We start from the raw sequence: 16,485 nt of genomic DNA, 5'->3' as shown, positions 1-16,485 counted from the left end.
CTCTGCCCCGGCTCCATGTTGTTCCTCAAGGATCCCTATTCCCAAGAGCAGCATTTCATGGAGGTCAGTGGGCTTCTGTGGAAGCAGGATAATTCCATTCTGCCAATGGAAGTTTTAGTCTGGATCCAACCCAATGTATTTCTGATGGGAAACTTTTTTTTTAAGGAAAACAAAGGGCTTGCATGAGTTTTTTTTGTGTTTTCAGTTCATTTGCAGTGCTCTTTTTAAAGCACAGTCGCTTTGCAAAGTGTAGCAAAATTGCTTTTTGGGAGGCGGAAGGAATTGTGGACCTCAGCCATTGCCTTTGTGAACAGACTTTACTGCAAAACCAGCTTCTCATTGCTCAATTGCAGAGGATTTTCTCCAAAGAAGTGCTTGAGATTTGACTGTCCTTATTGGAATGAGACGGGCCTTCGGTGGTGCCTTTTTGATAAAGACTTAGGAGAAATGGTGATTTAGGCAGAGGCTTAGTGTTCAGGGTCCATACTTGGTGGATCTGTATAATATGGGATGTAAAAGGAAGATACAAATGATCCTAAGGGACCCTTCACATCTGGGCCATTTGCTATTTGAGATCTTACCGTCAGGTAGACGATATAGAGTGTTGAAGGCTAGGACAAACAGATTTAAGGACAGTTTCTATCCACGTGCTGTGGTTAGGCTAAATGCAGGGTTATGAAGGATTATCTGTTTTAGATATATTTAAATGGTTTAAATGGTTTTATGAATGTTTATCTGTTTTAGATGTATTTAAATGGTTTTAATGGTTTAAATGGTTTTAGATGTATTTAAATGGTATGAATATGAATATGTGTGTTTGTTGTGTTGGTATGTTTTGTGGAAGAGCACCTCATTTCGTTGCTCTCTTTTTGTTGAGAACAATGACAATAAATTTATCTATCTATCTATCAATCTACTTATAATTGTAAAATTAATGAAGACATCACAACATTTCAAATTCTGCATGAGCTTTATTTAAGGTTCGGACTGTACGAGCACTTTATAGGAAGAGTGGGAGAAGAATGGAAAGGAAGACCTTTTCCAAGTAAAATTAGATGGATTAAAGATTTTGAGAGGCTTGATGAATTCTTATGTTGATTTTGGATTATTGGTAACTTTGTATCAAGATTGAGATTGATTAATAGAATTGTAATTTGTAAATGTATTTTTTGCTTAGTTGTTTCTGATCATGACTATTGCTTGTCCTTGACTGCGGAGGTGGGCAGGTACCTGAGTGTCAGCGCTGTAAGTCTCCATTTGGGGCGCAGCATCCTCTGTTTCTTTTGCACTCTTGCACAAACCCCTTGGCTGTAAAATTCTCATTGGCTTCAGTGGAATGTTACTCTGCACAGGACTGAAGGCTTGAAATTTGGGGGCTTGATTGGGTTTTAACATATTTTTCCTACACATAGGTTGAAGACCTGAAGTGGGAGGTAGATCAGAAGGAGAGAGAAATCCAGACCCTGAAGCAGCAGCTGGACCTGACGGAGCAGCGCAACCACAAAGAGTTAGAAGGCGTACAGTTGGTGCTGCAGGTATTGAATCTGACCTCTCCCAAAAGAACTGACCTAGTCGGCTATAATCGGGGAGAAAGACTCATTAAACAGCCTTTTTTTGTAGAGGCTAGAGCAAGGGTTCCCCAAGCTTTTTTGAGCTGTGGGCAGCTTTGGAATTTCGAGAGGGGTGGGTGCATGCCACCCCAAAATGGCTGCTGTGGCAGGCAGAACCAAACCCAAAATGGCTGCATCAGGAGGTGGAGCTGAATGGAACATCTCTCTCCTCACCTCTCCTTGAAAGAAGGAAAGCCTGAAGGGGGAATGGAACTAAACACTGACTAAGGAAAATCCAAGAGCCAGTTTGGTGTAGTGGTTAAATGTGCGGACTCTTATCTGGGAGAACCGGGTTTGATTCCCCACTCCTTCACTTGCAGCTGCTGGAATGACCTTGGGTCAACCATAGCTCTGGAAGAGGTTGTCCTTGAAAGGGCAGCTGCTGTGAGAGTCCTCTCAGCCCCACCCACCTCACAGGGTGTCTGTTGTGGGGGGAGAAGACATAGGAGATTGTAAGCTGCTCTGAATCTCTGATTCAGAGAGAAGGATGGGGTATAAATCTGCAATTCTTATCACGCCTCATCTTTCAGTGGAAAACCCTTTTATTTCAATGCGAGCAGTCAATGACAAGCCCTGTCTACAGTGGCCTCAGCTGCTGTCTGTAAACAGGCCCGGCTCTAGGGTTTCTGGCACCCCAGGCCGAACCCCACGCCCCCCCCCCAGTGCTCTAATTGCTTCGCACACACAGCCCAATGATGTCACCAGAAGTGACATCATTAGGGCACACAAAGTGCAAATGCTTGGGCCACCCTGTGCCCGGCCCTTTCCCACTTCAAGAACACACAGCTTGGCCCGCCCCTCTCCTGCTTCAGAGTGAGCCAGGAAGAGGGCCGCCCATTCCTCAGAGCCTCTTCTCAGAAAGAACGCACGGCTCGGCTCTCCCCGTGCCCGGCCCTCTCCCACTTCAGAGGGAGCTGGAAAGAGGATAAGGGTTGGTGTGAGCAGAGAAGGGGAGGGGGTACCTGCCCCTGCCGTGAGGTGGCGCCCGAAGCAGCCACCTACTTTGCGAACTCCCACACGCCAACCCTGTCTGTAAACCTCCGTGGGTGTCAGGGTGTTCGCAGGCACCGTGTTGGGCAACCCTGGGCCAGAACATCCAAGAGTCTAACAATTACGGTGTCTTCAAAGCAAAGCCGGTGCTGTTCTTTACGTGCTCTCCCAGCTTCCCCTTGACTTCAAATTCTGTATCAGACGTGGAAGGCTCCAAGGGAGTTCGTTTCTTTCCTCCTCCTAGAATATCAAGGCGGAGTTGGAGATGGTTCGAGACGATCTGTCCTTAACCCAGAAGGATAGGTTCATGCTTCAGGCAAAAGTGAGCGAACTGAAGAACAGCATGAAGACGCTGCTCCAACAGAACCAGCAGCTGAAGCTGGACTTGAAACATGGGAAGATGAAGAAGGTATGTTGCAAAAGGGGAAAGGAGCTGGTTTCTCCTGGAGCAACTGTCAAACAGGAGGAGAAGGGAGTCCGGTGAAATTATTCATAGCGACAAAAGCTCTTGAGGAACAGAACCCGCTTATCCTCATTTGCTTATCTCACCCACGAGGGTAGGGGGAAATGGTAGCTGTTGGGGTCACCCAGCTGCTAACAACACTTTATTTCTCAAAACATGTATCTGGATGTGTATATAAATCTGCCAACTTCATGCATTTTATGATGTTGGCTTGGTTTCTCAAAAGCCATAAGAAACACATTAATCTTCAAGGTGGCACAAGACTGTCTTTTGCTGCAACAGTTTTCATTTTTGGATATTTTGTAACTTAAGATAGACCATGACATGTTTAACCAGGCCTATGAATTTCTGTGCAAAAATAGAAAAGAAAGAAAGAAAGAAAGAAAGAAAGAAAGAAAGAAAGAAAGAAAGAAAGAAAGAAAGAAAGAAAGAAAGAAAGATGTATTTTGTCTGTCTGTCTCTCAAAATAAGTAGTTTATAATACGGAGGGTAGCCGTATTAGTTTGAAGTAGAAGAGCTAGATTTGAGAGTCCAGTTGAACCTTAGAGACCAACAAGATTTTCAGGGTGTAAGCGTTTGATAGTCAAAGAACCAGGGCCTTTTTTTCTTTAGCAGGAATGCACAGGAACGCAGTTCCGGCTTGCTTGATGTCGGGGTATGTGGCCTAATATGTAAATGAGTTCCTGCTGGGCTTTTTCTAAACCCCCCCCCCCCCGCAAAGCACCCTTCATCAGATACCTGGTATCTGAAGAAAGGGAGTTTTGACTCTTGAAAGCTGATACTTCTAAAACCTTGGTGGTCTCAAAGGTGCTCCTGGACTTGAAGCTAACTTTAAAAATAAAAGTTCCCAGCATTTAGGGCCCTTATGACATTCACAAGCCTGAAGTATAATTTCCAAACAAGGTTTTGTTATTTAAATATGGGAAAGGAGATGGAGTGCGAACTCTGGTTCTGCTAGGAAAGCAAGGGTAATGTGAAAGGTTAAAAGTTAGCTCAAGAGCTGCTTCTTGAAGTTAAGTGGCCAGTGAACAATAAGGTTTTTTTGCCTTTTGGCATTAGCCATGTCCTGTGGGTGATCTGATGCCCAGTAGAAGTGTTGCCTGAGCAGCAGGTGTTTGCATTCAAGTCTATCTCCCTCAAGGGTTCTGGGCCCAGCCTTCCTTCCCAGCACTGGCAGTTTCAGACAGATGCTGGGGAAAAGGGCCCACAGTCGCTTCTTTTCAGACAGCCTCAAGGTACAGACAGTACCTCACCCAGAAATCCTTTTAGTTCTCTTTGGCAGGCTTCTAATTGTCTCTTCCCATCCCCTGGAGCAGTAGTTCCTGCATTTTCTGAAGGGAGACACACTTCTGCATTGTATTGCACTCTGTGGGACCAACCTGCTTTCCTCACTGTAGATTTTGGAATCCACTTGCAAAGCAACCCCACACTACTGTCTTCCTTTCCCAGCATAAAACAAATCAGCCTCACATCACTGAACCAGTTCATATTCTATTTTTCATGGTTAGTGTTTCTAATATATATATTGGAAACACTAACTATCATATTTGGGCTGATATCTATGTTTTAATCTGCAAAATGTTCCCGCCCCGCCTATGTTATATCTTATTGAGCTGTGCTGTTTTAACTGTATATTATTATTTTATTGTTGGATTTTAACTGCTTTTACTATATTCGTGATCCGCCCTGAGCCCGTTATGGAAAAGGGCAGAATATAAATCTACCAAAATAAATAATAATAATAGCAGGATCCAGCCAGCCACAGTTCTTGCCCATAAAGATGCTCTACACCAGGAGTGGCCAACGGTAGCTCTTCAGATGTTTTTTTTGCCTACAACTCCCATCAGTCCCAGCCAGCATGGCCAATGGCTGGGGCTGATGGGAGTTGTAGGCAAAAAACATCTGGAGAGCTACCATTGGCCACCCCTGCTCTACGCGACAGGCTTTCTCCTCCTCTAGATGGCAGCATTCTGTTTTAGCAAAGCTTACCATAGTTCCATATTTTCCTTCGTCATAGGCTAGCCAGATCATTGTAGTGGACTGCTGACGATCTACAAGTTGTGTTGCCTCCTTCTGTGGATGTTTAAGCCGAGACTTGAAGGAACACCATTTAGGAATACATACTGGGGGTCCTGTGAGAAATATTAGGGGTGGGTGGAACAGTTTAAAATCCCATCCCTCCAAATATTCTGCTCCAGGGGGGTTTTTTGAGCAGGAATTCAGTTCCAGCTGGCTTGGTGTCAGGGGTGTGGCCTAATATGCAAAAGAGTTCCTGCTGGGTTTTTTCTACCACCCCACCCCCCACCCCGTTCTTCTCCAACATTCTGAAAGTGTTCAGGGGCTTGTGCAGGTAGACTCCCCTCCTGCCACTAGTTTCCCCTTTAATTGCCTCTCAGCTACTCTCTCCTTTCTGTTCCTGCTGGAGTACACTCATTCTTTATCAGGCAGCTTCCCCCCATTTGATTAATCTGCAATGTCATAACTTCCTGCATGCCTGTTGAGTTCCCTAAGCAGAGATTTCAACCTTGTCTGTTGCGTTGCCCACACAGGTACCAGCTGGTTTACTATTCTCCGCAGCAGTGCTTGTGGCTTGGGAGTGAACCCTTGATAATTCATGGTTCCTTTCCAACTCTCTCAAACGCCATCAATTACAGAACAAGTGTTCTTGAAATTATTGAAGCACAGTGGCTGAGGGGCTGAGCTTACGAATCTTGCCTCTAGCTAGCTTTAGTTTGGGAATAATATCTTGTCATAGAGATTGCAAGAGTGTAGGTGAAGTGCTTTAAACACAACAGTACTATACGTGTCCTTATTATTTGCTAAGTCCAAACTGACTTTTCTCAGTTTTCTGTGATCATCTTGATTTGAACTGTTACTGGTAAGAAATCACAGAGTCTGACTTCAAATGTTCTAGTTTCGACTTGGCTACTATGAACAGGTGAAGATGCCTTATGCTGAGTCATGCCACTGGTCAGCAGTGTTTCGTCTAAGCTGCAGAGTCTTGTGAGCAAAAATTGTACTTTGTGAGCTACTGGCGTTAAAGTTGTGAGCTACTGCATAAATTATTGTGCTCTGGGGTCATCCTTCCTGAGCTAAGACAAAAATGTGTGAGCTGGAGGCTAAACATCTGTGAGCTAGCTCACACTAACTCACCTTGGAGGGAACACTGCTGGTCCGTATTAGTCAACATTGTCTACTTTGGCTGCCAGTGGCTCTCCTGGGTTTCAGGCAGAAGACTTTCACACCGCCTGCTACCTGCTCCTTTTAACTAGGGATGCCAGGGACTGAACCTGTGACCTTCTGCACACAAAGCAGAGGCTCTGCTGTTGAGCCACATGCATATGGAGGAAAGGTCCTTTTATTTATGGTGGGAAAATGTACGCTGCCTCACCAGAGGCCTGCTTGGAATGGCTTACGAACTAAGAAAGCTGCTTTGCTTATTTCTGACATGAGTTTTCCCCCCTTTCAAAGAGGAAAGAACTGAAGGGAGAGTCAAATTCTTCAAATCCCGTGACTCCGGTGAAGATCCCTGACTGCCCTGTCCCCGCAGCATTGCTGGAAGAGCTGTTGAAGCCCCCAGCAGCTGTGAGTAAAGAGCCTTTAAAGAACCTCAACAGCTGCCTCCAGCAACTCAAGTGAGTAAATCTCGTTTAACTGTGTGTCATTAACATTTAGCAGTCCCGTTCAGTGTCTGAGGGCTTTGGTGAGCTTTTGATCCAAAAGTTTGATCAAATGGGATCATGAGAAACCAGTCTCAGGAACCGGAGGGGCATTCTTTGTTGTCTCCAGCACCATAGGCCATATCAGGAGTAGACGTGGGACTTCTACCCATTGATGGCATGGCTGGCAATCCACTGGCTCACACCCAAGCAAAAATGTGACTGAGAAAAATACTGAACCTCCCCTTCTGTTAGCTGAATGCTAAAAGATTGGTCAAATTGACCAAGCCATTATTTATCTGCAGGCCATAAGTCCCTCCCCCCCCCACTTTGTTCTCCTCCATTTTGACCTAACAACTACCTTGTAAGGTAGGTTAGGTTGAAAGTGTGCGGCTGGCCTCAAGTCATTCAGCATGGTCCGATGAAAGTGTAGGGATTCAAACCTGATTGCAAGGCTCTGACCCCTTCATCACATGGCCTCATTATAACCCAACAGGCTTGTATTCTTGGGGCTTAGTCAAATCGAGTTTTTTAGGAGAATGTTTGGTTTGTTTGCTATGGGATGCCACCCATTTATCCCTCACTTGAGATAATTTCTTAGTTTCAGGTTTAATTATCTACACCCACAAGCAAGTACACAGTGTATCAATACATATAGCTGACAGTCCTCTCCCAGTAATTATCAAGTTAACCAGCTGATACAAAACAAACAAGCAAATGGTTATTTACAATTCCAGAGCCTTACAAATAATTCCTGTTTGTCAGTGAATTTGTTACAGCAGGGATTTTAATCTTCCATAATATGTTGATTTGGACAACATATTTGGACAAGCAAATTTGGGATTTTGCATTGGGTACTGATTTGTTTTCCAATGTGAGGCAATACAAATATGATCACTAATTATCAGACCCAAGACAAGTTCCAGAAGGTCATCTAGAATAACGTTTTTTTAAGAAAACCCGACAAATAGCACTTCAGGTTCAGATGGGAAGTTATACTCTGTCTTGTCTCTGGTGACATCTGTCCATCACTAGTGTTTATCATCTGACTGATTGCTTCCCTCTCCGTCACCACCCCCTTCCTACTTTGATTTCCAAAGGCAGGAGATGGACAGTCTTCAGCGTCAAATGGAGGAGCACGCGATCACGGTACACGAATCAATGTCTTCATGGACGCAGATAGAAGGGCAGCTAACAGACCTTACTACAACCTTCCCTGCCTCTGCATCAGGCAACCAGGAACTTCCCAACAGAGATCTAAAGATGCATAATCACAATGCTGGTGGGAAGGAAGGGTTGATGCAGTGACCTCAGTCCTCGTTGCTTCGTTTGATAACCGTTCTAAGTATGTTAAAAAAAAAAAAACAACTTTTATCAACACATTTGTGTTTTTTTAGAACAGACTTTCGAGTTCTCCATCTTTCTTTTCTTAATAGAAACAAAAATAGGCAAAATGTTACTTGAAGGCAGAACTTTATTAATCTTGTTTTTAAATCCATCTTATCTGAGAGGGAGTCATAATTTGGTAGGGAGTTGAGACTTCAGTAAACCAAGAAGTCTCCAAGAGAAATATTCTCTCTTTCTCCCTGCCACCCCCAATTCTGTAACAAACGGAGGCAGAATTGGGTTGCAAAAAGAACTGGGTTTCATGACAAATGGCTTTTTTCCTAGATGTTGCACACACACACTTATCAGGAGTCCACGCTACCCATGATCTTCCAGATACACTCAGAAAATCCAGTGGTTGCCAAAGAGATTTGCACCTGCAAAATAAGCATGTTGCTCCATTCAGACAAGATGGCAACTGCATGTATTGGGAGGATCTATATATGATTACTGGTCTCCCAGTATGCGTGAAAGTAACATCTGAAAAGGACTACTTTTTCTGCCTCTTTTGAGCTGGCAAATGTCTTCGAAAATGGCTCAGTCTGGTCCAGATTTTGGAATATGAGCCAGTTTGTGACACCTGGAGATTTTTTTCTGTTTCATGTCTTTTGTTGAGAGAGACCCTTGATTACTGCATTAACAATAGCAGATGATCCATATGAAGCATATCTTCTCTGTAACTGTGAGTCTTGACATCACGCACTCTGAAGTAGTTCCATTGCATCAACTGGGTCTGCTTCAGAGTAAATGAATTACGCATTCACAACCAAAAGCCAGCAGAGAGCTCTGTTTTACTTTGGCAAGTTTATTTGCACTTTTTGGGGGTACAGGGTGGGGGATTAGGCAGAAGACAACTCCAGTGCTGGGGTCTATATAAATATTTAACCTGTCCTGGAGCATATATTTTAAGGGGCTTATATATTATAGGTCACAAACTGCCAGGGTTTTGAGTTTTTGTTGCTGTTTTTAAATGTAATTACATCTTAAGTTTGGTGTTTGGAAAATATTGTATATAAGGGGCTCAGGAAAGCTAGCCCGAAAATCAGCTTTTTAGCAGTGTAATTAATTCAGTTATAGAATACTTTCAAAGACGAATGTTATATATTGCCTATAAACCTCTATTTGTTAGCTTTAACTCTTTCCCTCCTTCCTTCTAATGCCCGATTAGGAGCTTGGTGCTCATGTAACCTTGTCTGCGGACACCGCTGCTGATCTGACATCTAACATCAGCAGGCTGAAGCGACATGCCTTAGACTTTTCTTCCGTCCCTGTCCCATAGCTGATGATGCAAAGACTTGCTCCCATCTCACTAGCTTTCAAAGCAAACAGCCCTGGTTTTGCTGGCTTCGTCCTTTGAACTGCACTTTAGGGTGTGCTAGAGAAAATTCCAGCAAGGAGAAATGAATGGGCATGTAGGATAAAGCATGGTAGAGGCTGAAAAGGTGTGGAAGTCTAGGCTGTAGTGTTCAGTTCATTGAGCCTTATAACATTTGGATCACTCCTCTCTTCAGCATCCCAAACAACCATGAGTATGTTGTACTAAATATTATGGAGATGAGGGAACTGGGTGCACAACTGCTGTTTTCAGCAGCAGCTGTGTGTACGTTACAATGTCCTGTTCCAGCTTAACGATAGGACCGATCTATTCATGGCAGACGTGAAAAACCTAGAGGAAGTGGCTTGAGGATTTCTGCCTCTGGAAACAGCATGATCTGCAGATTTGTTTTTAATCAAACTTCTTAAAGGCAGGTACATTTTTTTTTGTGGAGGGTAATGTTTGCGTTGCTGTCCTAAGCAAAGTCACACCATTCTAAACCCACTGACTTCACTAAGTGTAACTCTGCTTCGGACGGCACTGTTAACATTGGGAGTGTTTCAGATGACCCAGTTCACGTAACATCCAGCAACGGCACTAAAGTTTTGATGTAGAGTTGGCCCAACTCTAACTCTCCTTCACTGACAGGGAACTATATATATACTTTTTTTCCCATTTTGCTTTTTAATAACTGGCCGATTCTCCAGCTTCTTTTTTTACTTGCATTTGGAACATATTTGCTGTTGAAAAAAACTGATTTTTTGAAAGTCTAGTAAGATGTTATAATTGTTGCATATAATATATGAAGGAAAGGTACTCACTTAAATGTAAAGAAGGTTTGGAGGAGGTTTTTTTGTTTTGTTTTGTGCATTGGTGGGGAAAATTCTCTCTGAACATGATGTAAGCTATTTTGTAATACTAATCAACTTATCAAGAAGGAAGAAAATACCCAAAAGCTTTATTAACTAATCCAGATACACTGAAGGCTTATACTACTAAGTCTGTTTTACCAAGTAAATAGCAATGTATGATTTCTTTTTTTGCTGCTGTCCTCCACCTTCTAGAAGTTTATGTACCTGCTAACTTAAAAAAGGGGAAAAAATAGTGTTTAAACACCAAAGTTAATACTTTGTAATCGTTTAATATATATGCGGCTCCAGAATCTACACCAGTGAGGTTTTCATATTGCTTCTCAGTACACTGTATTATTTACAAGAAAGGACCTGGTATATATATGTGTGCGTATGTGTATGTATATATAAATATATATATTAATATTCAGCTGGGTACCTTGTGTGCCCATAAAGGATTTATTTAGCATAAAAGAAGCTGAAACATTTGCAATTGCTGAACAACCTTATGTTTCCAGGATACCGAATTAATTCTCTGAATTAGTTCTGCTGAATTAGTTAAACCAGTTTTCAAGGTTTCACCAATTCCTGGCCAGCTTGTTAAAAGAAGCCAGACTGTGTATTTATAAAGCAGTGTAGCCTTAAGCCCATGTTTTCCTTCTCAGAGGGAAAACGGCAACTTATGTTGTATTTTAGCTGAAGGAAATCAAGAGTTCTCCTTATATACCCAATAGACTTTCCTTTGCAGGACCACCTTTTTCCCCTTCCCCAATTAGTTACATCTGCCATCTCTTCTGGTTTTGACTGTTGAGGAAGAAGGACTTGCAGATCTAAAGCTGAATCCAAAGCGGCTCACATAGAATGCATTTCTTCTGCTCACTAATGGAGGTGTCCAGGGGTGGAATTCTAGCAGAAGCTGCTTTGCATATTAGGCCACACACCCTGATGTAGCCAATCTTCCAAGAGCTTACAAGGCTCTTTTGTAAGCTCTTGGGGGGAGTGGCTACATCAGGGGTGTGTGGCCTAATATGCAAAGGAGCTCCCGCTAGAATTCCACCCCTGAAGGTGTCTGTGGATTTCTGCAGTTTCCTACTAGCCCCTCCTCCCACACTACAGCCCATGATGTCAGCTGTTGCTTCCTCTGTCTCCACTTCCGGACTGGCAGCCGATGAGGTATCAGGGCTTGCTACCCTGCCCCCTGGTGCCTCACGGGGCCGTAACTGGTCTATGTGTCGCCTCTTCTGAGGTGACCTCATACATTATGGCCCCCAGTACCCTGGAGACTTGGGCGGGTATTCATGCCACTTCCCCTCCAAAGTTTTTAGTGAACACCAGGTCCCCTGTGTCGAACCCTATGGGCACCTGGACCATCTCCAGTACCTCCTGCAGGTTTGGGGCCCGGTCTGGGTGCATGCGGTTTAGTAATGTGCTAAGCAGTTCTTCTGGGCTTCGGCCGGTTACTATACTAGGGGTGTAGTGTTGGGCGAGCAGGCATTCAGCTAGACGGGCGTCCCAGTCGCCCTGGACGATGCGGCGAAGCGATTCTTTGGTAGCCCGCACCATCCTCTCCGCTTGGCAGTTTGTGGCGGGATGGAAGGGGGCCAACCTTATATGCTTTATTATATTTCAGCCACAAAAGTCTTGGAACTCGGCTGAAGTGAATGCTGTCCCGTTGTCCGAGACAAGGGTGTCTGGCAACCTGTGTGTGGCGAAAATCCTTCGGGGCGCTCCTAGTGTCGCCCTGGTGGAAGTGGATGCTACCGGGATTACCTCTAGCCACTTGGACTGGGAATCTATGATCAGGAAGAATACCTGTCCCTGGAAGAGCCCCGCAAAATCTAAATGCAGGCAGGACCAGGGGTTTAGTGTGTGTTCCCCTGCTGACCTGAGGCTCTAGGCGGAGCTGGCCGAGTCTCCTGGCATGGCTGGCAATGAGCTACCCAGGACTCAATGGCAACATCGATCCCTGGCAACCAGACATAACTGCGGGCTAGCACCTTCATGTGCACAATACCGGGGTGTGTCTCATATAGTGCATTGAGGACCCGCTGCCTTAAAACCAGGGGTACCACCACCCTATTTCCCCACAACAGACACCCCTTGTGTACAGACAATTTGTCCTGGTGGGATACAAACGCAGAGAACTCTGACCCCACCCGGGCCGCCAGCCATCCCCTCCATACCCAGTCCAGAACCCTTGAGAAGGTCTTGTCTTTCCTGGAGCATCGGGCAATGTCCGTAGCGTGTACCGGGCAGCCCAGAAGGGACTCCCAATGACATGATCTGGTAAGCTGGGGCAGGTTCTGGGTCCATGGAAGGCAGCGGCAGTCGGCTGAATACGTCTGCGTGGCCCATAACCTTCCCTGGTCAGTAGCGCAGGCCATACTGGTACTCCGCAAGGAAGATGGACCGCCGCAAGACCCGCGGTGAAAGCATTTGTGGTGTCTGGCAGCCGGAGGCAAACAGTCCTAGCAAGGGCTTGTGGTCTGTGTGTATTGTGAAGTGCCGGCCGCACAAATAGTCATGAAATTTCTTTACCCCTGCAACTATAGCCAGACCCTCCTTGTCAATCTGCGCGTAGTTGCGCTCCAGCTTTTGCAAGTTTCGGGAATAGTATACCACAGGGACCTCGCGGCCATCCGGCAGCACGTGAGCTAAGACTGCCCCTACCCCATATGGTGATGCATCACAGGCCAAGACAACTGGCAGTCGCTTGTCAAAGTGTGCCAGCAAGCTGTTGGAAGTAAAAATGTCCTTTACCGCCTGAAATGCCAATGCTTGCCAGCGACCCCAAACCCACAGAGCCCTTTTGTCCAGTAGGCAATGCAGAGGTTCCGCTACTGCCGCCTTGTAGGGAAGGAAGGCGTGGTAGCAGTTGAGAAGTCCCAAAAATTATTGTAGTTCTGCTTTGTTCCTGGGGGCTGGTGCATCACAAATTGCCCTAATTTTGTCCCTAGCCAGGTGAATCCCTTATTCATCCACGCTGTACCCCAAGAAGTCAATGCTGGTCACCTCCAGTTCACATTTCTCTCTCTTGACCTTCAACCCCACCCTGTCGAAATGCTGTAAAACTGCTCTGAGGCGGGATGCGAATTCCTCCTCTGTGGCTGCGGCGATCAGCACATCATCAAAGAATGGGCTGCACCCCGGAAACGCCTTTAAGGAGGGAGTCCATTAAGTTCTGGAAGATCCCTGGGGCCACGCTGATGCCGAACTGCAGCCGTTTGACCCTGAAAGCCCCCTTGTGTGTGATAATAGTCTGCATCTGCGGTGGCGGCATCTACTGGAAGCTACTGATAAGCCCGGGGCAAATTGAGCTTCCCAAAAATCTTAGCTCCTGCCAACAAGGCCAACACGTGACCCACCACCGGCACCGGATAAGCGTGGCCTTGCAGTGCCACGGCCTGGTCGGGGTTGGCCCTTGGAGAAGTTGTTTCTGGGGGAGCCAGAAGCTTGGCTCTGACTCATCTCCTGCCCTGGCGTGGCAACCTTTGTGAGCAACGGTGGTGCGATGCGCAGAGTGGGAGCTTGCTGCGAGGCGTGGTGCGTTGCCGGTTGCTGTGTCGCCTACCAGGATCCCACCTGTGTCGCCACTGTAATATAGTGGGTTCAAAGTATTGCAGAGACGAGATCATAGTGAGGACAACTCTTTATTAGGAAAAGCATGGTGTAGGCTGTTCCAGCAAAGACTGACTAAGGGCCTGTGGGGCAAACTTATATACAACTCTAATCTCCCGCGCTAGCCTGCTATTGGTTCATTCAAACAGGCAGGGGTCTATGATAGGTGCAGGGTGGTAGGTATTTGGATCCCACTATCCATTGTTATAAAGTTCCTAAGCTCTGCTTTCCTGGCTCCAATGAGCCGGCAGGAAGTACACACTTTAATGCACATACATAACAAAAACAATATATTTAATGAGTGCATTTTCTCCCTTCTAACCGCACTCCCCTTGGACTTGCCCTAAGTAGACCTGCATAAATTTCTTGGAAATAACTTCTGAATGTTATCATGCAAAATGTTGCCTCTTTGTCCACGTTTCCAACCAATTGCTGAGTCAGATTGTATTGGTAAGGGGGGAAATAAATCACCTCTGTAACAATTTTAATTGGGAGATCCAGCTGTGAGGGAATAGTTAAAGTTGTGTTTGACTCTGGATTAATGATTGTGACAAAGATTTTTTTTTTAAAAAAAGCATGTTAATTTAAAAAGGATTAAGATGTGCATAAACATTCTTGGAAGGTTTTGTGCAATAAACTATTTTTCATAAATGGTCGCCTATTTTTTTCATGATGAATTTGGGTTGGTGGGGGGGGGGGGGCAGTAGCTGAAGCCAAAGGGAAACTGGGAGAGAGCAGAGCAATAGGGTCAAAATAAACGTCTAAACAAAGCAAATGGGAAAAAAGATGAAGGCAGCTGAGCTGTGAAGGCTTACTTAAGACAAAGAACAATGATTTGTTATACCCTGCTGAGATCTCTTTGTTTCCCAAACCCCAGCCTGCCTAAGCTCTACCCACCCCCCCAGGCAAAAAAACAAAACCCTCCAGGAATTTCAGGACCTGGAGTTGACAACTCTGTCCCCTCTTGGAAAATGGGCTCAAGGTAGCAGAAACTCAACCCACTACTGCAGCCTGAGTTGTCCCGATTCCTCTGCATCTGCCGGTTTGGCTGCACGTTTCCCACCAAGACCCAACTAATCAGTGATTCCTCTCCTGTGATAAGAAACTTTTATGATACCTGAGCTGAAAATTGCAGACTATCTGCTTTGCTGCTTAGTCCTAGCCCAAATGGTAGTTTAGGCCTGCCCCCTGTTTCACAGCCCTAAAGCTGCCTTCCTTCTCTGGAATAACTTGAGAGAATCCCTTAGTGCAGTGTTTCCCATTCACAGGGTTGTGACCTGGTACCAGGCCATGGAAGCCTCACCATGGGGTCACAAGAAAAACCAAAGCTAGCCCCGCCCCCAGCAAAACATGACCTCTGCTCTGCTTCCTTCCTTCTCCCGTCTCTCTGTTGTGCAGAGAAAAACTACCCTTGAAGACTTAACACAGGCTGCAAAGCCTGAGCTCCGTTTGGCTTCCTTCCTTCCTGTCTCTGTGTTGTGCAGAGAGGAGCTGGGCTGCCTCTCATTCCTTCTCTCCCCCTCCCAGTGTTTGAGAGAAACACTGGCGTCCACTGGCACTTTAGACCCATGAAGTGTTCTTCAAGATATGAGCTTTCATGTGCCTTGCAGTATGTTTTTTTGAGATTTCCCTGGGAGGCCTGGGTGGCAAAGAGGGGGGGGGGATGTTTTTTTCAGCTGGGAGGGGCAGGGAGTGGGCATTCCAGTAGCTTTTTTTTTTAACCAAATGACCCCTGTGCAGAATTGTTGCTGACTGAGGTCATCTGATGGTAAGTAAGGCTTCCCCCCCCCCTTTGTTCCCCCCTTTCTTTCTTTCCCTGCAAGTGATGCTCTGTCTGTATTCTTGGTGCTGGGGGGTGGGGAAACCAACAGTGGGAGGGCTTCTAGTGCCCTGGCCCCACTGGTGGACATTCTGGTGCTTTTGGGGCATTGTATGAGAGAATCTTGGACTGGATGGTCTACTGGTCTGATCCAACATGGCTTCTCTTATATGCTTTCTTTCCATTTCTTTCTTTTCTTTTCCTTTCCTTCCATTTTTTTCTTTCTCTCTCTCTTTTTCTTTCTTTCCTTCCATTTTTACTGGATGAAACTTTTCTATTCATCATACTGTTGTTGCAGACATAGGAGCTCTGCCAATGAAAAGTTGACACCGAGTTGTAGGCAGCTGGCCTTTCTATTAGATTTCTGTAAGAGGTGTGGGGCAGAAAGAGATTATTGAAGATTACTGCTGTATATCTCAACAGCACTGGAAGTGATGGTACTATGAACTTGGCGTCATTTTACTGGTCCTGCTTTTAACAGCTGTCTGACACCAAAATTAAACTCCTCCTGAAGATATTAAAAAGGGTGAAAGAAGTTCACTGGCTAAATATATGCACAACAGGTTGCTTTTAAAGGCATGGGAAACACAGCCAGTAAAAAGCTGCAAGCCCCTCATAAATATCCTTTTTGGGATAACTGCAGAAAAGCTTGTGTGAATGTCATAACTTGAAATTAATTCATTAATTGCAGTACAATTTTCTGCTACCTTTCACAGCAATTTCCCAGTGTTTCAGCCAAGGAAAAATATAGCTGTCAAAGATTTTCTTGAAACC

General features: G+C 45.2%; 1 protein-coding gene across 2 annotated transcripts in view; it reads left to right on the top strand.

The window, feature by feature from the left end:
• Nucleotides 1-14,543, top strand: part of GOLGA3 (golgin A3) — a 60,494-nt gene extending 45,951 nt beyond the window's left edge. For both annotated transcript variants that reach the window (XM_060249013.1, XM_060249012.1), the window contains exons 21-24: nucleotides 1,413-1,535; nucleotides 2,845-3,009; nucleotides 6,535-6,698; nucleotides 7,823-14,543. In XM_060249013.1, coding sequence (XP_060104996.1) covers nucleotides 1,413-1,535; nucleotides 2,845-3,009; nucleotides 6,535-6,698; nucleotides 7,823-8,030 — 660 coding nt within the window. In that variant the 3' untranslated portion in view covers nucleotides 8,031-14,543. The remainder of the gene's footprint in view (nucleotides 1-1,412; nucleotides 1,536-2,844; nucleotides 3,010-6,534; nucleotides 6,699-7,822) is intronic.
• Nucleotides 14,544-16,485: the final 1,942 nt, after the last annotated feature.

This window comes from Heteronotia binoei, chromosome 11 (genome assembly GCF_032191835.1).
Source record: "Heteronotia binoei isolate CCM8104 ecotype False Entrance Well chromosome 11, APGP_CSIRO_Hbin_v1, whole genome shotgun sequence".
NCBI classification, from domain to species: Eukaryota; Metazoa; Chordata; class Lepidosauria; order Squamata; family Gekkonidae; genus Heteronotia; species Heteronotia binoei.
The sequence above is the reverse complement of the archived record's forward strand: the minus strand, read 5'-3'. Positions and strand labels throughout refer to the sequence as shown.